The 27380-nt window shown below is 41.0% G+C and overlaps 1 protein-coding gene and 1 long non-coding RNA gene across 5 annotated transcripts in view; one reads left to right on the top strand and one right to left on the bottom strand.

Moving 5' to 3' along the window:
• Positions 1 to 27380, bottom strand: part of TTN (titin) — a 275571-nt gene that overhangs the window by 54161 nt on the left and 194030 nt on the right. For both annotated transcript variants that reach the window (XM_059880142.1, XM_024979885.2), the window contains 43 exons: positions 27076 to 27372; positions 26688 to 26972; positions 26301 to 26594; positions 24933 to 25232; positions 24515 to 24823; positions 24236 to 24426; positions 23414 to 23843; positions 21574 to 21882; positions 21292 to 21440; positions 21173 to 21205; positions 20947 to 21076; positions 20558 to 20857; positions 20153 to 20470; positions 18805 to 19101; positions 18396 to 18695; positions 17996 to 18310; positions 17761 to 17909; positions 16403 to 16553; positions 16033 to 16314; positions 14505 to 14807; positions 13708 to 14010; positions 13323 to 13604; positions 12919 to 13218; positions 12523 to 12825; positions 12119 to 12427; positions 11723 to 12004; positions 11302 to 11601; positions 10925 to 11218; positions 7851 to 10817; positions 7203 to 7523; positions 6823 to 7107; positions 6426 to 6725; positions 5813 to 6115; positions 5108 to 5383; positions 4705 to 5004; positions 4310 to 4612; positions 3851 to 4150; positions 3079 to 3366; positions 2421 to 2717; positions 2030 to 2332; positions 1628 to 1933; positions 395 to 682; positions 10 to 300 (listed from right to left, as the gene is read on the bottom strand). In XM_059880142.1, the coding sequence (XP_059736125.1) occupies positions 10 to 300; positions 395 to 682; positions 1628 to 1933; positions 2030 to 2332; positions 2421 to 2717; positions 3079 to 3366; positions 3851 to 4150; positions 4310 to 4612; positions 4705 to 5004; positions 5108 to 5383; positions 5813 to 6115; positions 6426 to 6725; positions 6823 to 7107; positions 7203 to 7523; positions 7851 to 10817; positions 10925 to 11218; positions 11302 to 11601; positions 11723 to 12004; positions 12119 to 12427; positions 12523 to 12825; positions 12919 to 13218; positions 13323 to 13604; positions 13708 to 14010; positions 14505 to 14807; positions 16033 to 16314; positions 16403 to 16553; positions 17761 to 17909; positions 17996 to 18310; positions 18396 to 18695; positions 18805 to 19101; positions 20153 to 20470; positions 20558 to 20857; positions 20947 to 21076; positions 21173 to 21205; positions 21292 to 21440; positions 21574 to 21882; positions 23414 to 23843; positions 24236 to 24426; positions 24515 to 24823; positions 24933 to 25232; positions 26301 to 26594; positions 26688 to 26972; positions 27076 to 27372 (14643 nt within the window). The remainder of the gene's footprint in view (positions 1 to 9; positions 301 to 394; positions 683 to 1627; positions 1934 to 2029; positions 2333 to 2420; positions 2718 to 3078; positions 3367 to 3850; positions 4151 to 4309; positions 4613 to 4704; positions 5005 to 5107; positions 5384 to 5812; positions 6116 to 6425; positions 6726 to 6822; positions 7108 to 7202; positions 7524 to 7850; positions 10818 to 10924; positions 11219 to 11301; positions 11602 to 11722; positions 12005 to 12118; positions 12428 to 12522; positions 12826 to 12918; positions 13219 to 13322; positions 13605 to 13707; positions 14011 to 14504; positions 14808 to 16032; positions 16315 to 16402; positions 16554 to 17760; positions 17910 to 17995; positions 18311 to 18395; positions 18696 to 18804; positions 19102 to 20152; positions 20471 to 20557; positions 20858 to 20946; positions 21077 to 21172; positions 21206 to 21291; positions 21441 to 21573; positions 21883 to 23413; positions 23844 to 24235; positions 24427 to 24514; positions 24824 to 24932; positions 25233 to 26300; positions 26595 to 26687; positions 26973 to 27075; positions 27373 to 27380) is intronic.
• The window catches only part of LOC112442546 (uncharacterized), a 149032-nt gene that overhangs the window by 89013 nt on the left and 32639 nt on the right, over positions 1 to 27380 (top strand). For 2 of the 3 annotated variants that reach the window (XR_009492433.1, XR_003030623.2), the window contains exons 6-7: positions 16203 to 16303; positions 23619 to 23732. This is a non-coding gene — a long non-coding RNA (uncharacterized lncRNA). Of the gene's footprint in view, positions 1 to 16202; positions 16309 to 23618; positions 23733 to 27380 lie in introns of all 3 variants that reach the window. The other variant, XR_009492431.1, reaches the window with a different exon arrangement.

Genomic DNA, 27380 nt, shown 5'->3' with positions numbered 1-27380 from the left:
TTTGCTTACCAGAAGCTTTGACAGCATCGCGTGTCTCACCAGGATCACCAATGCCATACTCGTTTTCAGCAAATACCCTGAAGAAGTAGGATTTTCCCTCTTCCAGGTTAGATACTCTGAAGCTTGTTTTTGAGCACTCTGTTGTCACAGTAGACCAGGACTTCCTCTCTGCATCACGCTTTTCTACCACATAGTTTATGATGGGGCTTCCACCGTCAATAATGGGAGGATCCCAAGTAATATAAGCAGAATCTTTGGATATTTCTTTGACAGTCACGTTGACGGGTGGCCCGGGAGTATCTGAATAAATAGTGGGTAAATAAGAAATGAATACCTGAAAAACACATTGGCTGCATTTTAAACATATATAGATTGTTTTTCCATGTAGACTTACCAAGCACTTTCACTACAATGGTATATTCCTTTTTACCACAGCTGTTCTCCAGAGTCAAGATGTATTTTCCTGCATCATATTTGTTCACCTTTTCACAGCGCAAGAAGGTGTCAAAGTCAGTGGACTTTATGTCCAGTCCAACCCTTTCTCTTAGATTGACATTTGGTTTAGACCAAGTTATCTTGGGAGGTGGACGTCCTTTTACTGGCACATACAGTCTCATGGTAACTCCAGCACGCAATATGAGTGTCTTCCTCAAATCAGCATCAAGTTCTCCCTCAGGTGGAACTGTTTAAGTTGGAGTGAAGAAAGTTAGAGTAATGTGTATTTCCAAGGACTGGCCTGATAACTCCTAAAATATGTTTCTGATTTCTAGTTCTTAAAAAAATCCTTAATATAATCCTCAGAACTTTTGCCAACTATCTTAAGACTCTGTAGCAATTATTGACCTTTCTGTTTTCTAGTATCCTATGGGCCAGCCCACGTTTTCCCTGGAGGATCTGCATCTCCTTATCTCATGAACCTTACATACTCTTAAACTCTCTGTATATTACAAGTAGATGACTGATTTGGGGCTTTCTTCCAGTGAAAGCACTCTGCTGTACACTCTGGCTTTCTTTGTTTCATTGTAGGAAGAAAAGTACACAGTGGGTGGAGTGTAATTCAAAGCAATAGGAGCATTGATTAGGGAGAATAAGTGAAGAAGAAATGGTGGGAAAAGAAATTAAGATGGAGAGGGGTGGATTGGAAGAGAAAATAAAAACCTAAGAATGATAAATAGCTCACTGCTGCTGCTGCTAAGTCGCTTCAGTTGTGTCAGACTCTGTGCAACCCCATGGACAGCAGCCCACCAGGCTCCTCTGTCCACAGGATTTTCTAGGCAAGAATACTGGAGTGGGTTGCCATTTCCTTCTCCAAAATAGCTCACTACTTAGTTAAAAAAAAAAAAAAACTTTTTATTCTCAATAAAATCTCTATATTCCATAATCTTTTGAAGACAGGAAATTCTCAGGTAAGTAAGAAAAGCATTTCAAAACCACAAATCACCTTGCCTTCCATTGGCTTGTTATACAGTACCATAAAGTACCAACCCAGCCCTCCTACAACATACTTCTAGAGTTACCAACCCTAAAACTTGTAAATAAATTAATCTACATAGAGGAGTTCTATATATTCCTCCTTACAGTATGACTGATGAAAAGAGTTCTGTATATTTCTCCTGGTAATACTTACTTAAAATGTCCTTGGGACAGTGTTTGTCTGGCACATCACTGGGGTCGCTGTATCCGATCTTATTAACGGCATACACGCGGAACTGGTATTCTGTGTTTTCCATTAGGCCGGTAACCTCAAAGCGGGTTTTCTGGAGCTTCTGTGGTAAATTGCACCTCACCCAGTTATCTGAATCAGCTCGTTTTACTTCAACAAGGTAACCAATGATAGGACTGCCGCCGTCATAGGCTGGCTTGCCCCATGTTAGACTCACAGAGCTCCGGGTTGTGTCATATACTTTGGGGAAAGCTGGTGGTCCAGGAGGATCTGAGGATAATAATAGAAAAATTTCATGAAGACCTCATTCCCAGTTGTTGAATGCTGATTATCACACATCTGTGGGACTCTTCCATGAAAACTTACACAGAGGATCTTGGGCATAAACAGCTTTGGAGGCATCACTGGGTTTGCCTGGTCCAGCCTTGTTGATGGCTATAACTCGGAACTCATATTCTGTGCCTTCTTGGAGACCTGTTGCTTTTATTGTTCTTTCTATCACAGGTTTTCTGTTGACTTTAGTCCAGTTAACTGCATGGGTTTCCCGCTTTTCAACTAAATAGCCGGTGATGGGGGAGCCACCGTCATCTGCTGGAGGCTTCCAGCTGACTGTCATGTGGTCTTTGGTTACGTTGCTAATAACAGGGGGGTCACATCGTCCGGGAGGGTCTGCAGAGATTAACCGGCAGGTTTATGTCCTGGTCTAAAAGGTAATATTTAAAAAGCAGAATGAAAAACTGCAGGAAAACGTTCTTACCGTATGGGTTTTTGGCAATTGCTGGCTCAGTTAAGATCGGGTCACCCACTCCGTATTTATTTTCAGCACAAATTCGGAACTGATACTCGTGGCCCTCTATCAGCTTCTCCACACTGCAGCTGGTGATGGGCACGGTAGCAGAGACTTGCGCCCAGTTGGGTCTGCTCGTTTCACGTTTGTCAACAATGTAGTTGGTGATTTCTGAGCCTCCATCTTCAAGAGGAGGTTCCCAAGAAAGCATTGCACGATCCGAATACATTTTGTTGATTTTAACAGATGCTGGAGGACCTGGTTTATCTGAAAGGATACGAAAGAAAAGTTAAGTCTTTCACCCAAACATATGAAATAGGGGATGAACAGAGTGGAGGACTGGAGACCTGGGCTGCTGTCTTTATACTATCATTAACTTCCTGTATGACCTTGGAAGTTACTTTTCTCCAGATTTTAATTTCCTCATATCTAAATTTATATATCTGGAATATGTGATCTCTAATGGTCTTTTCAGCTGTAAAACACTACTGTTCTGTGTTGAGAATAATTCCATGATGACAAAAGAAACATCAAGTTAGGTATCTTTTCTCACATGTTATTTTGTAAATTCTATGACATCACATTAACCAATGTGAAGCCTGAGAGTCTAGTGAAATGCTTTAGTTACCTAACACTTTGAGCTTGATAGTGGCTGATTTGGAGCCACTTGGGTTTTCAGCAGTGATGGTGTAGTCCCCTGAGTCTTTCCGGGTCACGCTGAACAGCTCCAGGGTGCACAGGTTCCGCTTCATGGCCATCTTGATCCCTTCCGATGGTTTCAGCAGTGTGCCATCCTTCTTCCAAGAGACTGTGGGCTTCGGTTTGCCAAAAACTGTAGCATCCAGGCAAACGTTGGTTCCAGCTTTCACGGTAAGCAAAGATTTCATAGCCACGCTCAGCTCTATCCTGGGAGGTACTGGAAAGAAGTAAGATAAAGGGATTTAATATATGCAAAGCTATATTATATAATGCTTATTTGTAAAAGTGAGAAATAAATAGGCTATCTTTTTCAAGATGGGATTTTCTTAAAGTAACTATTCATTATAAAAGAAATGCAAGTTTAATGCCAAAATTTGATAATGCTGACAGTATAAAGAAAAAAGTAAAGATATTACTCATCATCCCAGCATCCTGAAAGCTTCACTCTTATCATTTTGGTGCATTTTTGGGGGGCATCTTTCTGTGCATGTGTATGGTTAAAAGTATGTGGTCTTCACAGTTCGCTATCTTTTTAGTTTAACATGTTATTCTCTATAATCATAATTTTTAATGTCTGTATACAAAGTACCTATCATTTTATTTGTCCTTATTTTCATAGATGTAGATTTAGTTTTTTATTAGGGGAAACATATATTATGAGTGATGTCTTCCTTTGCCTAGAATGTCCAACAGAATCTTACCACTTTCTGCCATGATAGTCACTGGATCGGAAGGTTCAGAAGGTTGGCTAATATTTACTGCGGTCTTGGCAATTGCTCTGAATTGATACTGAGCATTCTCTTCTAAGCCAGTCACTGTGAACTCTTCCTGGGGAATCTGGTGAGGTGAAGTATTACACCGTATCCACTGATCACCAGGAAGTTTGCAAGCTTCTACGAAATAGCCAATAATTTTGCTGCCCCCATCATGCTTAGGACGAGCCCAGACAAGAGATACAGTACTCTTGGAAACATCAATGACTTCAGGCTTGCCAGGAGGATCTAGAACCAAAAGAGATATTCTCAGCATTTGTCTTAACAGCAGAAATGTTCTATTTCACTGTATCACCCAGAACATATTCCTGAATGGAAATAGTAACATTTAGAGATGCTAAGATTTAAATGTGTCCTCATAATACTTAAAAAAAAAAAATTACTCACCAACTGGAGTTCTTGCAGTCACATATTCAGTTGGTTTGCTGGGTGGGCTGGATCCAGCTTTGTTTAGGGCATAGATTCTGAATGAATACTCAAGGCCTTCTACCAGGCCAGCACAGGGATATTCAGTTGACCGGACAGGGGTGTCATTGGCTTTCACCCAGAGCAAACTGTTTCTTTCTTTGCGTTCAATCAGGTAGCCTGTAATGGGGCTGCCTCCATCGCTGTCGGGTCTGTCCCATGCCACAAAGATGCAGTCTTTGTTGACTTTAGTGACGCGTGCGTTCTTGGGTTCACTTGGAACACCTGGAGATGAAAACCAGGGAGATGTCAGTTTCTAGCCTAAGTAACAGATGAGAAAGAAAACAGTTCAGTTTTTCATCCTAAAAGGAACATACCAAATGGGAACTTAGCCACCATCTTCGGAGATGTAAGAGGCTCTGAAATGCCAAATCGATTCTCTGCACGGACCCGGAAGATGTACTCTTGGCCTGGGATCAGTTTTCCAACCCTGCAGGAAGTTTTTGTCACTGAAGCTAGAGCTGTCACCCAGTCACCTCGGCTCACGTCACACTTCTCCACGATGTAATTGGTGATGTTACTGCCTCCGTCCTCCAGAGGAATGTGCCAGGACAGGGAGCAGGCATCGGCGTCTATGTCAGAAATGTCAAACGGAGGCTGCGGGGGTCCAGGAGCGTCTGCGTGAACCGAGAGGAGAGAAAGGTAAGGACAGGAATGGGACTGGAAAAAATGCTTCTGATCTTCACATGTGGATGGCTGTTTGTCTAATGCTGAACCTACCCATGACGATGACTTTGATTTTCTGAGTGTCTGTCCCAGAACTGTTCTCTGCAGTGAGGCTATAGTAACCGCTGTCTTTCCTAGTAACATCTTTTATGATCAGAACTGAAGAATTCTCTGCTTTATGCACAGCCAGGTGGCTGGACGTGACAACGTCATCTTCTCCTTTTTTCCATTTACAGACCGGATTAGGCTTTCCATACACATGGGCTTCGATTCGGAGTTTCTTCCCAGCTTTGATAGTAATCTGCTCTGGCATGAGGATCTTGGGTGGCACTGAAAGTAAGATGAAGATACATTAATTTTGTGGGGAGGTTAAATTTCCTCTAATGAGGAACTATACTAGTGTTTTTCAAGTGGTGAATAATAACCCATTAGCAGGTTCCAGGTGATGTTTGCATCACTGCTAATACTTTTTAAAAAGAATGAGATTGAATTGAAAATACCAGAGTCCAGCATACATAATAAGGATGGGTGTTGCTCTAAGAAACTTCTTTTTAAGGTTATATATATGTCTGTGTGTGCTGTGTCATGATTTAAGTTGTTTTACCATGTGTTGTGGGTGCAAATGTTTTAAAACCACTATTCTCTCCTATATTTCAGGTATTTATGGAATTAGATTCTTCAGGGATAAATGTCTCCATGTCAAAAGAAAATTCTTGTAAACTTTTATCACATGATAAAAATGACTCAGTGTCCACGTACATAGCTGTTCTTTGGCTTCGTACACGCCTTCAGCTTCTCTCGGCAAACTGACTCCCACGGCATTTCTGGCCGCTACTCTAAATTTGTATTTCTTCCCTTCCTTGAGGCCAGTGACTACCAGGCTGAGGTCTTTCACCACTGAGTACTCTGTCCAGCGATCTGCAGGCTGCTCCTCTTCCCTGTAACTAACGATGTAGCCGTCGATTTTAGCGCCTCCGTCACGCAGGGGTGGTAACCAGGCTAATACAGCGCTGTTCTTTGTCATTTCAGTAACCTCGAGTTTCCTGGGGGGATCCGGCTCACCTGGAAGAAAAACATGATTAAGAAAAAACTGTCCAGGTCGCCAAATCCATCCCTTTGTAATATACATCAATGTTTTCATATGCCACCTGCTTCAAAGTTATGTGGGAAAGGTGGTTCGGGCTGTTGAAAGTAAAAAGTACTCGAGGAGGCAGATCAGAAGTCTTCAGTGAGTGAGTGAGATATTTTTTTGTGCTGTGTAGGTTTCTATGAGTTAAAGCCCTTTAGGGTTTTGGTATTTGGTAAGTGTTTGTGTCTTGACTTGATTGAAATCGGGGACTGGGGTTAAGAGGGGAGAAAGGATGTGACTTACTTAGAGGGTCTGTCGCAAGCACTGGTTTGGGGACATCTGTTGGGACACCGGGGCCATACTCGTTGACAGCAGTCACTCTGAAGAAATACTCTGTCCCAGGGACAAGATTGGTGACGTGGAAGCTCGTTTTCTTCACTTCTGGGGTGACTGTCGCCCATGTCTTTCTCTCGGCCTCACGTTTCTCCACGATATAATGTGTCACCTGGCTCCCGCCATCATTCTCGGGAGGGGCCCAGGAAATGTGGCACGATGTTTTAGTGACATCCGAGACTTTTAAATCAGACACGGGCCCAGGGGTATCTGTAAAGAACCACAAGATTAGACATATGAGTTCCCTCAGCCTCCTGATTAACTAAGGAGTTTCTGAAGGGGAGGAAGACAGTTGTTCACCACCCACCTAATACTCTGACATTCACAAACACGGCCTTTTCTCCCGCTGGGTTCACAAGCGTCAAGGAGTATTTTCCTGAGTCGTCACGTGTAGAATTGGGGATGACGAGGAAGGCCATGGTGTCAACCAAATCGACCTGTCCCTTTCTGACCACGTTATCAATACCCACTTTTCTCCAGGTGACCTTAGGGGCTGGTCGCCCTCTCACGATGGCAAATAGTCGGATGGGGCATCCTGCCCTCACGGTGACCAGTTTTCTCATGCTGGCATCCAAGTCAATCTCTGGAGGTTCTACAAATGACACAAAGGCCATTAGTTGACTTCAGAATGTGGGGAAGTCACGTGAGAAGTGAAACAGTGAACCAAGTGATAACCTAGGGCCTCACCTAGGATTTCTTTAGGTTTAATAGCATCCTTTAGTTCTGCAGGGCGCCCGATGCCAACTTGGTTTTGGGCACAAACCCTGAACTCATATTCCTGGTTTTCATCCAAGCTGGTCACAGTGAATTCCATGCGGACAAGTTGCGCTGCAGCATTGCACCTTTTCCAGCCTTCATCCGGTGACATGTCTGCTTTTTTAGGTCTCATTTCCACAACATAGCCAATGATCGGTGCACCACCATCATACACTGGTTTTCCCCACCCAAGAGTTATGGAACTTTTGGTTGTATCAACCACTTTGAGATTGGTTGGTGGACCAGGTGGTTCTGAAAGTAAATTATGTAAGAATAAATTTACACATGGTTAACCACGATTAGTGATATGTTAATGTATAATTTTATACAGTCTATTCTTAATTAACCACAGATAGTACAGTCAATTTCTCAGTTGCTAACTAAGTCCTCCTTATGTTCCTTTGTAAATTTAGAATCTACCGTTGTTCGTACATTTTAGGTGATTTGGTAAAAGATCTATTTGGAAAAATACTGGCTATGATAAAGTTTTGATGTTGTGGATTTAACTTACTTGTCTAATACCTCTGCGTTTGAGATTAAGAGTTGATATAATACCAGAGAAAAACAAGAACATCATACCTATGGGGTCTTTTGCCACCACTGGTCTTGATGGCAAACTTGGTTCTCCAATTCCAACTTCATTTTCTGCCTTGACACGGAACTGATACTCATGTCCTGGAAGGAGATTCTGTACTTTTAGACGTCTCTCGGGAATTGCACTCTTGTTGACAGGGACCCATCGCGTTGAATGTTTTTCCTTTTTCTCCAAATAGTATCCTGTGATGGACTTTCCACCATCATATTCAGGTGGCGCCCAAACCACGGTCATCTCCTCTTTGCTTACTTTAGTGACTTCTGGAGGATCAGGGCGACCAGGTTTATCATATTTGGTTTTTGCAATGACTGGCTTAGTTTCTGTTGGAGGCCCTGTGCCTATTTTATTTTCTGCACGGACTCTGAAGATATATTCATTTCCTTCTATGAGACGTGTTACTGTAGTACCAGGTGTCAAGATAGTAGAGGAAAAGGTGGACCAAACCATTCTCTTGCTCTCACATTTTTCTAAAATATAATTTTGGATCTCACAGCCACCATCATCCTCCGGTGGATCCCAGCGAAGAGAACACCTGTCACTACACACATCAGTAATTTTCAGATTCCTTATAGGACCAGGCTTATCTAAAACATTCACGGTGGCAAAGGCCACAAAACTACCAGCTGTGTTAGTTGCTGTAACTACGTATTTACCACCATCACTTCGCTTTGCTTTAGTGAGAGAGAATTTAGACGAATCACCACTGGTGTCAATCTTGACCCTTGGTGATCTTGTTAAGTCTGTAGCATCTTTGTCCTTGGTCCAGGAAACTTCTGGAAACGGTTTGCCTCTAACACCTGCCTCAAGTCGAATGGTGTCTCCTGCTTTGACAGTGAGCACACCACTTAACTTCAGGTCGAGTACTGGTTTCTGTAAGTCTTCCTTCACAACAACTTCCTCTGTCTTTACCCAGTCACTTTCCCCACCTTCATTCTTTGTTTGCACTCTGAACTCATAAATCTGGTTTTCCACACATTTGTCAACCATGTAGTGGGTTTCTTTAATGCTTCCTTTATGCACTCTTTCCCAATCAGCAGCGCCCTTCAGCCTCCTTTCAACATGATATGATAGATTTGGGCTACCACCATCATAATCAGGCCGCCTCCATTTTAGATAGACAAATGTCTTTCCTTTATCTGCAATATGAAGGTTTTCAGGCTCCCCTGGTCTATCAATAGGGTTAATAGCCAGAATTGGAGTTTTGGTTTCAATGGTTGGCCCAACACCTACTTTATTCTCTGCACAAACTCGGAAATAGTATTCGTTGTTGGCTAAGAGGTTGGCCTTGATTAATCGCTTAGTGACATCTGAGGCGACAATTGACCAGCCTTTCTGATTTGGTTTGCGATATTCCACTATAAAGTTTGTTATTTCTGAGCCACCATTGTCTAGTGGGTTTTCCCAAGAAATTGTACAGTTCTCTTTGGTTACATTGGTGACCTTTAAGTTCTGGCAAGGCCCAGGCCTGTCAAGGACATTAACGATAGCAAAACCTTGGGCATGTCCACTGCTGTTCTTGGCTGAGATGATGTACTTGCCATGATCAGCTCTAACAGCTTCTTTAATTTGCAACTCAACACGAGGTAGTTCGTGAATGATGTTAACCCGCTTATCTCGGACCAATGCTTTGCCTTCCTTGGACCAAGTTATGTCTGGTTCAGGTCTGCCTTTGACCCGAGCAAGAATGCGGATAGTCTGGCCCACTCTGACGGTGATGACATCACGGCAGGTTACATCAAGTTCTACTTCTGGAGGATGAAGGATGTCCTTTGCAATTACAGATTCTGCTAGTTCGCGTGGCTCTCCCTCTCCCACAATGTTAGCTGCCTTTATACGGAATCTGTACTCATTTCCTTCTATGAGTCCAGGTACCCTAAAGGCACACTGCCTAATGAGTTCATCTTTGTTAATCCTGTCCCACTGTGTTGTCCCAGCTTTCTGACATTCTACAACATAGCCCAGAATGGGGCTACCACCATCGCTGAGAGGCTTTGTCCATACCAGATCAGCTGATTCTCTGGTCTTGTCTTTCAGCTTAGGATTAATAGGTGGTCCAGGTGGTTTGATGGGCCGGCAAGCTTTTATTGGATCAGAACTTGGGGATGGACCGCTTAGTCCTGCAAGATTCTCGGCAAACACTCTAAACTCATATGTATTTCCCTCATAGAGTCCAGTTACTCTGAACTTCAGGTCCACTAAAGGAGTTTTGTTGACTCGTACCCATTTGCCTGTTACTTCTCGACGCTCCAGATAGTAACCAGTTATTGGACTCCCACCATCAGATTTTGGCAGGGTCCATGCCACTGTTGCAGCGTTTTCAGTAATGTCAGTAACCACTGGTTTACCAGGAGGAGATGGAGGACTAAATTTATGTTTAGCAACAGTAGGTACAGAGTCAAGAGGAGGGCCAATACCAATCTTATTCTCTGCTTTCACTCGGAAGACATATTCATATCCCTTTTGCAGGTGTGGGACTTTCAACTTTGTCTTGCTGCTACCTGAAGAGACCACACCCCATGTATCTTTCTTTGTGTCTTTTTTCTCAACAATGTAATTTATCACAGGGCTTCCTCCATCATCCTTAGGTGGTAGCCATGATATAGTCATATATTCAGGGGTAACTTCCAGTATATTAATAGGGCCTGTTGGTGGGCCAGGAACATCAAGGACAGTAAGATGTACGGCTACTGTTTTGGTGCCGGCTGCATTGGACACTGTGATCTGGTATTCCCCAGTGTCTTTCCTTAAGCAGTTCTTAATGGTGAGTACTGATGAGAAGTTGTCAGTTTCAACCGTATAGTGTTCATCTGTTTTAATCTCATTCCCATCGGTTGTCCACTTTGCAGTAGGAATGGGCACACCTCTGATGATGGCAGGGAATCTGACTGTAGTTCCGGCTTTTACCACAAGGCCTTCAATTAATTTCACATCCAGCTCCACAGATGGAGGCACTGGAAAGTAAACATGAGGAAATTAGATTTTGCTTTTGACAGTATGGATAATATCACAACATGAATAATTTTAAAAAGAAGGAAAATAGTGCCAATCTAAAATTTACCTAGTTTTTCTTGACATTCTATTGGGATAGTTGTGTCAGGGAGACCAAGACCCACAATGTTTTCAGCTTTTACCCGGAATCTATAGGTCTTCCCTTGTTGTAGTCCAGTAACAACACACGCTAAGTTTGTCACGGTCTTGAACTTAATCCAGTCTGGGGTGCCCTCTTCCTGATATTCTACCAAATATCCTGTGATTGGAGAGCCACCATCGCGGTCTGGCTTATTCCAAACAAGGGAGACTTCAGTCTTGTCAACATCCACATGGTGTAGGTTCTTGGGTGGCCCTGGGGGATCTTTTCAGAAGAAGTTATGATGAATAAACAATATTCTCAAAGACAGTCAGATAGTACTTTTGTATCCAAAGAGAGCAACTTACGTAGGGGATCCACAGCTTTGATGGGTTTAGGTGTTTCCACAAAGGGACCACGTCCATACTGGTTCTCAGCAGCAACTCGGAAGACATACTGGTTGCCTTCATTAAGATGTTTAGCCAAGTGACTCTTTTTCTTTGATGTAGTTGAAAGAGGTGACCACTCGGTACTGGCAACATCTTTCCTCTCAACCACATAATTTGTAATAACAGAACCACCATCATCCAGGGGTTCCTTCCAAGTAAGGTAACAAGAATCTTTCCTTATTTCACTGACTTCCAGATCTCTAGGTGGCCCAGGCTTATCTGAAAAGTGTTAAACAATGCAGTTATTGTAAGTGATTTAATCCAGCTAAGAACTCAAAACGTATTGAGTTACTTTTATATGTTATTGCATTAAGGCCATCACAAGCACTAAAATTCTTACCTAATACGAGTACTTTTACTGAGACAGTTTTTGAACCAGCTGGATTCTCCACTGTTAAGGAGTAAATGCCACCATCTTCATGGGCAGCATTACGAATTTCAAGCTTGCTGCCAACTGGAGTAACGTCAATTCTTGCTTTAGTTGGAGCTGCTCTGTCTTCCTTTTTCCAGGTTACTTTTGGGAATGGCACTCCTTTGATGATGGCACTAAGCCTCAGAGTATCACCAACCCTTATGTGTTGTTCTCTTGCCATGTTGGCATCAAGAATCAACTCGGGGGGTTCTAGAATAAAGAGAATGGTACTTTCAGATTTGCTTTGTTTGTGTATTTTACAGTTAAGCATAGACGATGAAACCTGTCTTCCTTGCAGAGGCAACTGAGAATGTCTGTACTCACCGAGCCTGTCTTTTACTAGCACTGGCTCAGGAACATGAGCTGGATCTGACTCGCCAGCTGCGTTGACTGCTATTACTCTGAACTTATAGGATTGACCATCCCGAAGACCGGTGACTTTATAGTTAGTTTCAGGACAAGACTCAGGAGTGTGATTGGCTCTTTTCCATTCTTCATCTCCAACTTTCTGGTACTCAACAATATAACCCAGAATCTTGCTCCCACCATCACGACGTGGTGGCTGCCAGGTTAGATCGACTGAATTACATGTTGTATCTATTGCTTCAGGATTAACAGGTGGACTTGGTTTAGCTACAGAATAAAAGAGAAAATCAAAACAGAGTTAGAATACAGCTGGAAACAAACTCAGATAAAATGAAAGCTGAAAGAATGCTTTAGTACTATACCAATTGGGTCTTTAGCAAAGACTGGTTTGGATGGTGGACTTGGGTCTCCAATACCAATTTCATTTTCTGCAGAAACCCGGAATTCATAGTGACACCCCTCTAGAAGATCAGGAACCCTAAATTTAGTGTATGGATGGATAGGCTCTTTGGTAACTCTAGCCCATATTTTAGACATAGTTTCTCTCTTTTCCAGGATGTAGTTTGTGATGGGCTTTCCTCCATCATGTGGCGGGTTCCAGGAGACTAATGCAGAGTCTTTGGTAACTTCTGTAACGATTGGCTGGTCAGGTGCATCAGGAACCCCTATAACAAACATTAGCACAATGTGTTAGACATTTAATTCTTCCTGTTAACAACAGCAAACATTAAATCACTGACAAGAAATACGATGCATACTGAAGCGATCTTTGGCTTTCATTGAGTCAGACACCAGAGGATCACTTATTCCATACAGGTTTTCAGCATGTATCCGGAAAATATAATCTTTTCCTTCAAGCAGTTTAGAAACTTTGCATGTTGTTTTGGCACTTGCAGATGTCACGGGCATCCAAACGTCTTTGCCCACCTCCTTCTTCTCAATAATGTAATTGGTAATTTCACTACCTCCATCATCTAAAGGCGGCTTCCAAGAGATAACCATGTAATCTTTTGTCACCTCATCAAAAATAACTGGTCCTACTGGTGGTCCAGGACGGTCTGAATAAAAGAAAAAAAAAAAAAAAAACACAGCACAAAATGTTATTTCCATTTCTGCTTCGGAAAGAACAGAATGTTTCTAATACTTTCTAAATAATACTTACCAACAACATTAACTTGACAGACACCCTTCCTGGAGCCTGTACTGTTCTCCACAACCACAGAGTATTTGCCAGAATCTGAACGCTTGGCCTTGAGCTTCTCTAGAGCAAGTGTCGTCGGGGTGGTCTTTATATGAGTGCGGTCATCTTCCAGCACATCAGCTTCATCTTTGAACCAAGAAACTTTAGGCTTTGGTTTGCCTGAGTAACGGCCAGTGAGGGCAAAAGCTTCACCAACTCGAATTGTGAGCTTATCTCTGAAGTCGAGGTCAAGCGTTGGAGGAGCTGAAATGTATAATGATAAAGGCAAATCAGTCTGACTGATGTCTTACGGTCAATCTGTATGTGTGTACAAGTTTTCAAAGTGTACGCTGCATTTGACACATACCCAGCTCATCCTTGCAAGTGATTGGCTTGGTGCAAAATGATGGTTTGCCTTGCCCAACAATATTGACAGCACTGACACGGTACTCGTAGGTATCACCTTCTTTTAAGCCTTTCACGGTGTATTTCCTGCTCATCAAGTTGTCACTTGTAACTTTGTGGAACTTCTCAGTTCCAATGAGACGGCTTTCTAGGACATAGTTGATAATGTCAGATCCGCCATCATACTTAGGGGGATTCCAAGTCAAAGTGACAGACTCTTTGGTAACTTCTTTGACTTCCAGGTCTTCAGGACGCTCTGGTACAGCTACAAGTGTGGAGTGACAGTGAGACAAATGTTAAAAATGTAGGAGAATGTGGTAAATATTACTTTCTGAGGATTGCATTTAAACATTAAACTATTTGTTTGGTAAGTGACAAAAGAGATCTCAACATAAAATGAGTAACTAAAAGGGATCCAATACACTCTGATTTCCAGATGACAAAATCGAGGTTAATTGAGACCAGATAATTCAGGAAAGTTCTCCAGAGCTGGTAGTTTCAGAGTTAGTAAACTACTTCATGTTTATGCCGTTAAGTGAAAATTTTAAAAGTGCAGTATTATATGGAAGGATCTGAGGAATATGTATTCCCATAATGTCTTTCACAGTCACATTCAAATAGAACCAACATCAGATACTCAGTATTTGTCAAATCAAAGAAATGTTTGGCATTTATTTATACACCTCTTTTGTCACTGCAGTCTTTGATTAAATGAGTGAAGAAGTGATTAAGGATGAAACTGTTTTAAACTTTACTTACTGATTGGATCTCTTATGACAAGTGCATCTGTGGTCTCAACAAATGGGCCCATGCCAATACTATTTTCAGCCGCAATTCGGAAAAAGTAGGCTTTTCCTTGAATGAGACCCTGGACGGTAGCATTATGTCGGGTAACTGTGTATGTCACTGGGGTCCATGCTCTGTGGTCAGCTTCCCGCTTTTCAATTACATAATTGGTGATGGGAGAGCCCCCATCATCTTCTGGTGAGAACCACGTCAGCTTGCAGGAGTCATTGGTCAGGTTGTGAGCCAGGAATGGTATTCCAACAGGACCTGGTACATCTAGAAATAAGAGGGGAAGGTTTCTAGTTGTTTGACTTCAATGAACTACAGGGCTCAACATTTGTTACCCTCTGTTTTTAAAAGGGAGACAAAAATACTGTTACGAAAAAAGCAAGATTTTGTGTTTATTGAGGTTTTTATTTTTTCCTTTCTTTCCTGATGTCTATATCCAACCATATTTTAAAATAAAGTAAGTTTGCAGTAGTTACTGATTGCCCCTGCTTTAACGGAGACTTATGGAACAGCTTTACATATATACACACACATATATACAATTTTTTTAGTAATTTGTGAGTCAGATAAGAGGGTGATGTTGGGAGGAAAGTGCACAGAGGGAGATGAGAGAAGGGTGAGGAGCGGCATGACTATTTTTTGTGTTTAGTTTACTCTCCAGAAGGAAAAGGGGGAGAGAATTTTTTCAGGGTGATCAGTGAATCTGAGTAGCACAGAAGACCCCAAATCTCAGAATGACCAGTGAGACAGTTGCAGTTTAACCTGGAAATACACCAGTTTGTAAAGTAACAGCCATTGGACAGAAGAATTGCTCAATGAGATTGTTTCTTCATGCCATTTTCATTAATAAACCAGTTTCATAATATGAATTATGCTCAATAGAGAACTGGTTATTTTAACATAAGAACTGGGTGTTTGGAGTATGGCTGAGCCTAGAGACATGCTGAGAGAGAGATCTGAGTGGGAAGGCTTCACTTTCTGAGCAAATCACTGGAAGAGAGCAGTCAGAGAGAGTTCAACTCAATATTCAGGGACTAGAAATGCAATATTGATAATCCAATATGATGCTTCTCTTTGATTAGCATGTGGACAGCTTCCAAGGGATTTTTGCATTATTATAATAAATAGCAGGTCCTAGATGTGAAAAATGGTCAATCTTATTAGCAAACTGTTAAACATTCTTGGACATTTGCAGGAAAGTTGCTTTTATAAAGACTATATAATAATACAGTAAATGCTTATGGTAGCATGCTATACAAAAAAGGCAACATACAGGACTTCATAGTAGGAGTACAGCCATGTTAAAGTATATATTAGATAAACAGTAAGGAGGGAATTTAAAAAAATGCTAATAATAGAGGTTAACGGGATTGTGGGTAATTTTTCTTATTTTCCAAAATATTTGTAATATAGTTTTCTTAATAGTACATCTTTCTTGTAGATGAAATAAAATGTTATTTTTAAAAGATGTGTGGACAAACTGAGTTTTTACCTAATACATCAACGATAATTGTCTTCTTTCTTTCCCCTGCTGCATTTTTAGCAAGAAGAGAATAGACGCCTTGGTGGCTCCTCTGGCAATTCTTGATGACCATGGATGAGCTAATGGCTGTGGTCTCAATGGTGGCCTCTTGAGGTAAAGCTCTTTCATTCATGTTCCAGGTAACAGTTGGAGGAGGCTTTCCAGAGACATAGGCGATGATCCGAATCACCCCTCCAGCATGGACCACAATTCTATCTCTGACGCTGGCATCTAACTGAAGGTCAGGTAATTCTGGAAAACAATTTAAAAATAGTAAGTTGCTTTCATTTCCAATCCAAAATGCAAACATTGATAAAACAATAGAAACATCAGTAATTACCAAGTCTGTCCTTCATTTCAATGGCATCTGTGACTTCTCCAGGTTCTCCAATGCCGGCAATGTTGACTGCTCTAACTCTAAATTTGTAGAATGCTCCTTCTTTCAATCCTGTCACAACAAGTTTTGTTCCTCTCACTTCTTTATCTTTAGCCTAGGGAAAAGTCACAGCCATTTTATAATTAGAATACAGTGTGTGACATGCGTGCTCAGTTATGTCTGACTTTTTGTGACCTTATGGACTGTAGCCTGCCAGGCTCCTCTGTCCATGGGATTTTCCAGGCAAGAATACTGGAGGGGGTTGCCTTTCCTCGTCCAGGGCATCTTCCCAACCTAAGGATCTAACCCGTTGTCTCATGTCTCCTGCCTAGGAAGTGGGTTCTTTACCACTGTGCTACCTGGGAAGCCCCTGGAATACAGTAATGCTTTCTTATCTGTGGTTTTATTTACCACAGAAGTCATTGGGAATCTGAAAATACTAAATGGAAAATAGTTTCCATAAATAAACAATTCATCAGTTTTAAACTGAGTTCCATTCTGAGCAATATAATGATATCTTGGGTCATCCTGCTCCATCTCTGCTTGGGAAGTGAACCATCTGGCTTCCCTGGTGGCTCAGTGGTAAAGAATCCGTGTGCCAATGCAGGAGACGCAGGTTTAATCCCTGAGTCAGGAAGATCTGGAAAGGAAAAGGCAACCCCCTCCAGTATTCTTGTCTGGGAAATCCCATGGACAGAGAAGCCTGGTGGGCTACAGTCCATAGGATCATAAAGAGTCGGACATGACTGAGCAAACAGCAGCCCCTAAACAATAACCTGCCCATTAGTATAAGAAAAACCATAGTATATAGAGAGCACTCAGTATAATTCTTGGTTTCAACCATCCACTGGGGGGGGGGGGCGTCTTAGAATGTATCCCTTGGGGATAGAAGGGGACTACTGTAGTTTTTTAATAGCTTTCCAAAGTGTAACAATAGTGTCTTCACTCTCTTTGGGAAAATTATTGTCAATTTAGGTTTAATGGATCAGATATTATAGGTAAATACTGAATGGAAGCAATTATATTTTAAAATATTGTCAAATGATTGAAAAAACTGTACTGTACTTATTCTACTTTTTTAAGCTTTAGAGCCAAAAGGTTCATCATAATAAAACTTAAGTTTTTTATAATTAAATTTATTTTTAATTGAAGGATAATTGTTTTAAGGACAAATTTTGATTAAATTTTTGATATAAGATGTCTGGATTATCAGTTAAACTATTTTTCTGATTTATTAATTTAAAAAATACAGGTAAGAATGAGAATAACTATACATGTTCAGTTTATTTACAGTATATTCCCATCATGCCAAGTTTAGCTACCTTTTCCCATTCTTCTTTTCCTTCTTCTTTATATTCAACGATATATCCTGTTACTCTGGACCCACCATCTTTTAGTGGGGGAGACCACTCCAGATCCGCAGATGATTTAGTCCAGTCTGTAACTTTGGGAAATGGAGGGCCAGGAGGTGCTGGAAAGAACCAGTAGACATTATTCTTGACTTTTCCATGGTACTTTTGGGAAGAAAAAAGAAACAGGAATGGTTTGAAGGCTTACCAATTGGATCTCTAGCAGTCGCTGGGTCTGATGGCAGACTTGCTGGCCCCACACCAGCAGCATTGATGGCATATACCCGGAATTGATAATCAGAACCTTCAATGAGACCAGTCACTTTGTAGGAAACACCCAAAGTCATGGCTTTGATAGGATCTCGGTTAACTCTCTTCCATCTCTTTGTAGTGGTGTCTTTCATTTCTAGCCAATATCCGGTCACAGGAGAGCCTCCATCGTATTCTGGCTCTTCCCAATTGACAGTCATGGAGTTTCGAGTCACACTGCTAACTGTTGGCTTATCTGGTGCTCCTGGGACAGCTGTGACAAAAATCACAGTGATTTATAAGAAATTATGAAAGACAAAGACAATAATGACTTTGAATGTGAACTATGTGATACTTACAGAAGAGGTTTCTCGCTGTTTCAGGTTCGCTGTCAAGAGGCTCCCCAATGCCGTATTTATTCTGGGCCATGATTCGGAATACATACTCATGGCCTTCTAGCAACTTGGGAATTGTGTACGTGCATTCTTTGGGCTCACTGGAGACACGCACCCATGTCTTCCTGTTAGCTTCTCTTTTCTCAATTACATAGTTTGTAATCTTAGACCCACCATCGTCTATAGGTGGAAGCCAAGATAATGTCATCTGATCTGCTGAAATAGATTCGAACTTTATTGGTCCCACTGGAGGGCCAGGGCGACCTAAAATGGTTTTAAAAGAGAAACGCTTTTAAGGGAAAGATCTTAAAACCAAATATTACGTTTATGAACAGAAAGTCATGTAGTTTGAATAAAATCATGTCATCTTTACCAAGGACATTCAGTCTCATTTCCTTTGATGCTGTTCCCAGATTATTCACAGCTGTGATGGTGTATAAGGCAGTGTCACTCCTGCGAGACTGTGGGATCACTAGGGTGCAAGTGTCATCCACCACCAGTTTGTTGACATGGGTATCATAGACAATGGGTTCTTTGTTATCAGGCTTCTTTGGAGGAGCTTTAAACCAGGTCAGTGTCGGAAATGGCACACCTTTAATTTTGGCCACAATGTTAACATCAGTTCCTTCTTCAACCTCCATGAATTCTTTTAGCTCAATTGCAGGTGGGCCTAGATTATTAAAAAAAAAAAAATGTTGTCATTAGAAACATAAAACACTAAAGGATCAGACGTATTGAATAGAATTCATAAAGAACAGATCTGTCTTCAGCTAATTTGTACCAGTTTGGGGGACAGGCATAGGTGGTCATCATCCTTTATTGATCTATATGTAGCTATGTATCAGCTATTGCCTGTCTCTTACCTGGCATCATTATGATTGTAGATACTGAAAGAAGTGCAACTGTAGTAAGTAGTTTAGGCTTGGGAGTTCTTTTATGATATTCCCTAATATTCATTCAGAGTAATGAAGGGACCTATTTTGTTCTGAGATGACTTCTCCTTTTAAGAAATATAACTGCTAGTAGAGGCAGAGCAATTTTCCCTTTTTCATGAATTTAGTATAAGAATATGCAAAGTGGCTGGTGACTACCACTTTCCTAAGTTTAGAAGAGAGAACTAACACACACACAGCAGTAGAGATGGTAACAATAATTACAGGAAGAATTATTAGCATATTTCTGTGGATATTTTATCTCTTAAAATGGATGTATCTTTTTCTCAGAGAAGAATCAATATAGTTTTAATAAAACCCATGTAATCTTTACTCAAGGACACTCAATGTCATTTCCTTTGATGTTGTTATCAGAGTATTCATGGTTATCATGATATGTGAACAAGTTTCTTTTTCTCAAGTAGAAAGAGACTTGACTATGAATATAAATGGGCCCTGGCAGTTGCTAACAAAATAACTGGTTACTTTTTGCCCCTTTTGAGGAGCATGCAGAGGAGCTGTTTTATCTTTTGGTAAGTAAAACAGCCTGCTGTGGAGAAAAATCAGAGTAAGGAAACTCCACACAGTATCTCCTTTTAGTAAAGGAAAGGTAACCTGTAAGGAAATGTGATAATTCTGTGGGAGTTCAGTGTTTAGGTAACAGGCCCGTGTCCAGACTCAACCCATGGGAGCTTCCAATGCACAGACACATCTTTTTATTTTGGATTTTTGAGTATCTAGGAAGGCATCCATAAAGAGGACCTTCTCCAATCACATGTTGGTACGTACATGTCTGGTCTTTGACGATCACGGGGCCAACAGTGGCTGAAGGTTTGCTGACTCCTGCAGCATTGACGGCTTTGACTCTGAATTCGTATTCCCCACCCTCGATGAGGTCTTCCACGGTAAATTCCAGTTCTTCCACATCACGCTTATTGCACTGTCTCCATGCTTCTTTCTTTGTCCCAGTAGGATCCCATGCAAGGCACTCAACAATATAGTGGGTGACAGGGGAGCCCCCGTCATTCTTTGGGGGTTTCCATGACAGGTGTACGGTGTTCTTTGTTACAAGGCCAATCTTCAGTTTAATAGGGGGATCAGGAGGATCTTTAAAAATAAAGTATGAATCGTTTACAACAATACATTTCAGGTTTCAATTAGGAAGCTAATTTAATCTTTGACTTAAAAACTTACATATTGGGTCTCTGGCAGTGGTCCTCTGAATCGTTTCCGCGGGAGCACCAACACCAAAACGGTTTTCTGCCCGCACGCGGAAGAAATATTCCTGTCCGGCGATGAGGTCCGGGACGACAAATGAGGTGCTTACACAGTTGGGATTGACTTTAGTCCAAGCTTTTCCGTCAATAGTCCTCTTCTCAATAACATAGCCTTTGATCCTGTCTCCTCCGTCGTCATCTGGCATCTTCCATGAAAGTCTGCAACTGCCCCTTGTGATGTCACTGACTTTCAGATCTTTGGGTGGCCCTGGTACATCTGTTGGATGCAAATCACAATGTAAACAGTGCTATCTTGTTTAAAATAATTTGTTCTTATTCTATAATAACTTTTAAAGCCTTTCTTACCCATGACTTTAACTCTGCAATTTGCAGTCTTTTGTCCTGCTTTATTCTTGGCTGTGATGCTGTATTTGCCTGAATGAGATCGTTTACATTCCGGAATAATAATTACTGATGAATTTTCAGCAGTCTCCAGCTGTACAAAGAAAGCAGTAGTCATACAATGAATGAAATAATAGCAGTATTGAAGTCAATCAGATTCTGAGATCATTTCAATTTTCTTTTTTCTTACCTGTGCATCTTCAGGTATATCATGAACCCCATCCTATTAGAAAATAAGATAATCAGTTATAGTGTAAGTATTCCTTAGAGTCATTCCGTGGGAGATGCAGAGAATTATAATTTTCTTACCTTCATTGCCTTCTTTGCCTTTCCATCAAATTCCCAAGATGATTTTGGTGTTGGGCGCCCCTTAATGACGGCAGGAATCCTAATCTGTGTGCCAGCTTGACAAATCAGACAGTCTTGTGCTCCAATGTCAATGAAAACTTCTGGTACCTCTGTAATACCATGGATAATATAACAGGATTTAGCTCACCTTTTTCAAAAAAGTAATTGACACATCTTCGGCACATGAATCAATTTCATAATAAGATCAAAAGATGAATACAAAAATGGATTAAGGACTAGTACCTTGAATGTCAGTGGCAGGAATCTCTCCAGTTGTATCACTTGGTTCAGATTCACCGGCTTCATTGACAGCTTTCACTCTGAATCTGTACTTTTTGAGCTCTTTCAAGTTTGGCACCACACATTCACAGGTGGGTAGAAGTTTGTCTGGTTCATTTACGCTTTTCCAGTCCGTAGTACCTTCTTCTTGCATTTCTACAATGTATCCTTTGATTGGACTGCCACCATCTTTGGCTGGAGGTTTCCATGCTAGCGTGATGCTTGACTTTGTTTTATCTTTGACTTCTGGGCGAGAAGGTGCCCCAGGTGGATCTAAAAAAAAAAAAAAAATCAAAATGTGAAGCTGATGAGATGCTAGATTTATGTACTGTAAGAATATTTTACTTTGCCTGATCATATTTTATTTTTAAAATATTAAAATAGGAATGCCAAAGGAATAAATTACCTTCTAGAGAAGAGAAATATAAGAAAGTCTATTTTCATTTAGCATTAATGCTAAAACAAAGAAAGCAAACAACTAACCGGGAGTAGAAAGACTACTGGATAGCGCTTGATAGATTATTATTCTATTTACACATGATTGGTGAAAAGCTATTTTACTTTTGAGATCTCTTTGAAGAGATTCTGCAATATTCTATACTAAAAACTTAATATAACCTACCATAAAATTAAAAAATATCTTCATCATTAGCTGTAAACTTTTGAACACAAACTGATTTTTAATGCCTTGTATTGTAGATATTGACCCTGTCCCTAATCACATAACAATCCATTATATTTCTGACAGTGCTTTACAATTATGGAAATTTTAATGATAGGTCTTTCCAGCACTTAAGACAGTTCTTTACACATAGCATATATTTAATACTAGCTTGCAGAATGAATAATTCATTTTTTATATATGCTCCGTATAGGACTTAGATTATTTTAAGTCTTTTTTTACAAATAACTGAATTTTTTCCACAGAAAATCTATACATTACAACACATGGTATTAATCATTAAGGCCACAGTATTTTAATTTTTGAACTGATGTGCTTATAGATCTTTCAGAATTGCTTTTTATTTGACAGACTTCACAGACTATGCTTGAAGATCTTACATCTTTGTTTCAATGTATTATTGAAAATTTAACAACCTTTTGTTTTTGTTAAACTCCTACTGGAAGGTCTGTTTGGTGAGGGAGATAATTTCCACAGTAGCTGATTAAAGAGGCGGAGGTTTAAGTATGGGAGCAAAGAGGAGCTATATAGTCCAGGGTCTTTATTATTGTGATTCCTCATACAATACTAGGTTTAATCTAAGTGTTTAAAAACCATATGAGTTTCTCTACGTGTATGCATACACATGTATGTATACATATTAGATACGTGTGCTTAGTGTGTGTATCGGAGAAGGCAATGGCACCCTACTCCAGTACTTTTGCCTAGAAAATCCCATGGATGGAGGAGCCTGGTAGGCTGCAGTCCATGGGGTTGCTAGAGTTGGACACGACTGAGTGGCTTCACTTTCACTTTTCACTTTCATGCACTGGAGAAGGAAATGGCAACCCACTCCAGTGTTCTTGCCTGGAGAATCCCAGGGACCGGAAGCCTGGTGGACTGCCGTCTATGGGGTCGCACAGAGTCAGACATGACTGAAGCGACTTAGCAGCAGCAGCAGCAGTGTGTGTATATGGATATACACACATACATATATACTTTTGACAGTCTACATAAGTATGAAACTTTTAATTTTAATAAATAAAATAACTTGGCATAGAATAAATACAAGAAATTTAAGAGCAGAATTATCTATTTAGTGGCTTTGTCCTTGATATATTCCAGAGATGGAAGCATACTTACATATGGGATCTCCTGCAACTTCTGGGTCTGATGGTTCACTGGGAGGGCCAACTCCTGCAGCGTTTATTGCCATTGCTCTGAACTGGTATTTAACACCTTCAATCAAACGGGGAACATTAAATTCCACGCCTTTCAAGCCCACTTTGGTTATTGGTGCTCGGCTAACACGTGACCAGTAGGCACCTCCCTCTTCTCTCTTCTCCAGCCAGTAACCAGTAATTGGAGAGCCGCCGTTGTCCAGAGGAGGAGTCCAGCTCACTAGCATCGACCCTTTGGTGCGCTCCAGAACTTTTGGTTTTCCCGGAGGTCCAGGAGTGCGGTAAGGATCTTGAATGACCACTTTATCTGATTTGCATTCATCACTGATTCCATATTTATTCACTGCCCTAACTCGGAACTCATACTGACCATTGGGGATAAGTTTCCAGATCTAGAAATCAAATGAATAATAATTTCTTAAAAACCACATACTTATGTTGATTTTCACTTGATTTAATATTCAAGTCATTTAGTAGGGGAAGACTGTAAAAAGAAATAAATCTATAGACACAATTATCTGAGTACATACACTCACATGTGGAGAAAGTCTTTTAAAATGAGAATGTGTACATTTATTGAACCTAATAATTTGTCTCTCAAGTAAAAGAGAATCCGTATATCAAACAGAAATTACTAAGGGGCCTTATGTGCAAGGTGCTAAAAACTAAGGATTTTTGTGTGGTGTTTTAAGTTTAATCATTAAATTCCAAGGTCATGCCAGAATGGTGTTTATTCAGACTCAAGTCTTTTAATGTGCATAAGAAAATACTTAGAACAGTTTACCCCATATCTCCTCTCTACAGCACTGTTGGTAACTTCTTCCCATTCAGCTCTCTTCCTGCTTGCGTCGCGCTTGTCAATGATGTAATGGGTGATCTCACTGCCACCATTGTCTAGAGGGGCATCCCATGTTAGGTAGCAAGATTCAGCTTTAATGTCAGTAACAGCAAGATTTCTTGGTGGGGATGGACGATCTGAAAAGGAACCCATGGAGGAGATTGAGAAGGAAATTCTTAAACAGATGCTGGAGTTCATTCTTTTATAAGAAAGAGTATCGCTTACCATATACTTCCACATGGACATTTCGGAACACTGAACCAAGGCGATTAGAAGCAGTCACCGTGTAAGTGCCTTTGTCCTCCCGAGTTGCTTTGGGAATGCTAAGCTCAGTCTTTGCCTCACTGCGGGAAACTTCTTCCTTAGTTATCTTAAGTGCATCGGTGGGTTTCTCAATCACAGTTTCATTCTTGGACCACTCAATCTTAGGCATCGGAAGGCCTGTCACATCTGCGGGAATGTTAACAGGCTCTCCCGCCTTAACTTTGATGGTGTCTCCGCGAACAGACAGGCGCAACTTAATAGTTGGAGGCACTGCAAAGAGAAGGGAACGTGGGGGGAAAAAACAGCACAGTCATAAAGATGTTTACACAGCCTGTGAGATAAAGTGCATTCAAATGGCTATTATGTTTAGGTTCCACACCTTCGTCATCTTGTATGACCACATTAAGAGGCAGGGATGGTTCACTTTCACCAATCTCATTGACGGCCTTGACACGGAACTCATACATCTGGTGTTCATCGAGATCTTCAACAAGAAAAGATGTGGTTGGGCAGAGGTGCTTGTTAACTCGTTCAAAGTCAGGCTTGTCATGACGCCGTTTCTCAATGATGTAGCCTTGGATGGGGCAGCCGCCGTTACTGCGGGGCTCTTTCCAGTCGAGGGTGATGGTGGACTTGGTCCTTTCTGTATATGTGAGCCTCTCAGGAGATGTTGGAGGACCTTTAACCAGAGGTAGGTTGACATGACAAGAATGAGACAAATATTCATGTATGAAGTCACATTTCACTCCAAATTACATGAAAAATAGGTTTCTATTGGCATAATGTTACATGTCTTTAAAATCCTCAAAATATCTCAATTACCAAAATTACAGGCATTCATATAGGCAGAATTTTTTTTTAGTAAACTCTATAGTCAAGATTATTGATTAAAAATAAATTGAGGTGCGTGTATGCTTTTTTATATTTAGCATTTTACATATTTTACCTCTGTCACTGAGAAAGCTAATTTTAATGACCTAGGAGGGCTGTCTGTGAAATTTTGCTTTGAATGACTAGCTGAGAGCAAAGTATTCCTGTCTCATTAACAGAAAATGGATATGTCTACTGAATACACTTTGAACCATGTTGCCTCAAGTGTTGGTTTAGGGCTGGAAAGAGAATTTAAGTGATGCTGCTGTAGTTTTGTGTACTGAAGGATAAGATAGAAAGAATAAGCTCAGAATGGCGAAACTAGACCCAATCCATTCTTGACTATTATTACAACCAGAAGCAGAGCTTTACTGTCTAAGTCCAACTCTGTTCTGTTTTTTCTGGCACAACTTGAGCTGCAGCAGACATTTTGAGATGGGCTGTTACAGTGAGAAGGTAATTTTGTCTCTTTTTTTGGGTGGTGGTGGAGGAGGAATAATTCCTCTGTCTCTTGTGGAACCACAAAGACTTTGCTGTCTAGAATGGGACGTCAGCAGGCATTACCAGCTGTGTGCAGTATTAGGGCTTCATATTTGTTCATACCAGCCAAGGGGATTTCCTTTGGTTTTTTCATTTGTGCTAGGCTCCAATGATTTAAGTTTTTCAGCACATAAAACCATGCCCAAAATTACATTGAAATTACAGTAAATATGGCATCCTTACAGTTGCTTGTAGTTATTTGGTTTTTACCTTTCTCATTACTCCAAATATAAATCTGGAGACTATTGGGAGTTTGAAGCCATAAAACTCCATACATAAATGACGTAACTACAAGCAATTAATACTCACTTTATAAACACAAAACTTTCTCTCTTACCTAGTGGGTCAACTGCAAGAATTGGTCCTATTTCAACAGGAGGGCCACAGCCAAACTTGTTCTTGGCAATCACACGGAACATATATTCTTGTCCCTCAAGGAGACCTGTGATGTCACATTTAGATCTCTCAGTCTCTATGGGTTGTCTCCAAGTGTGCATCTTAGCATCCTTTCTTTCAATAATGAAGCCTGTGATTTCACTTCCTCCATCATCTTCTGGATCAGACCAGTTAAGCAGACACATTTTTCTGTTTGTTACAACAGGTTTCAAGTCAAGAACGGGGCCAGGGACATCTGAAAAATAAAACAGTAACAACAGAAAATCAATGCAGTAAGATAGTATTGCTTAGGGAAAATCTTATGGAAATCCATGTTAACATTTCTTACCAAAAACTTCTACCCGGGCTGCTGCAAATTTGGAACCACAGCTATTGGTAGCTGTAATCACATATCTGCCATGGTCTTTTCTCAATGCATTCTTGATAATTAACTCAGACTTGGTTCCAACGTTCTCTATTTCAACACGGTCTTTATCCAGCTCGCCTTCTTCAATGGTCCACACTTTGGTTGGCACTGGACGGCCAGTCACCACAGCTGGAATTCTGAGAGTCTTCCCAGCCATAATCTGTATTCCACCCTTGACAGAAACATCTAGTTCCACAGTTGGAGGCTCTGTTGAAAGAGAACAGTCCTACATTAGCTCCAGAAAGATGGGGAGGAAAAATCTCATCCTGGGAAGATATCCATCATCTTATTCAGGTCCCTGGTTAAGTACCTTGTGGTTCAGCCACAGTAACAGGTTCTGTTTCTCCAGGCGGCCCTTCGCCTGCAACGTTGACGGCAGTCACTCGAAGTTTGTAATCGGCACCCTCTCGGATTTCTCTGACCGTGTACTCACGGGGCTTGATCATCTTCTCTGTGCAGCGGGACCATTCATTTGTGCCAACCAGCTGCTTATAGACATAGTAGCCAACAATTTCCCCACCACCGTTGAAAGCTGGGGGCTCCCAGGCCAGTTCAATCGTTGTGGAACTTGTGTCAGTGACTCTGGGGACGGGTGGCCCAGGTGGAGCTAGAATG

Source organism: Bos taurus, chromosome 2 (assembly GCF_002263795.3).
Source record: "Bos taurus isolate L1 Dominette 01449 registration number 42190680 breed Hereford chromosome 2, ARS-UCD2.0, whole genome shotgun sequence".
NCBI lineage: Eukaryota > Metazoa > Chordata > Mammalia > Artiodactyla > Bovidae > Bos > Bos taurus.
This window is presented reverse-complemented; position numbering and strand designations above follow the sequence as displayed.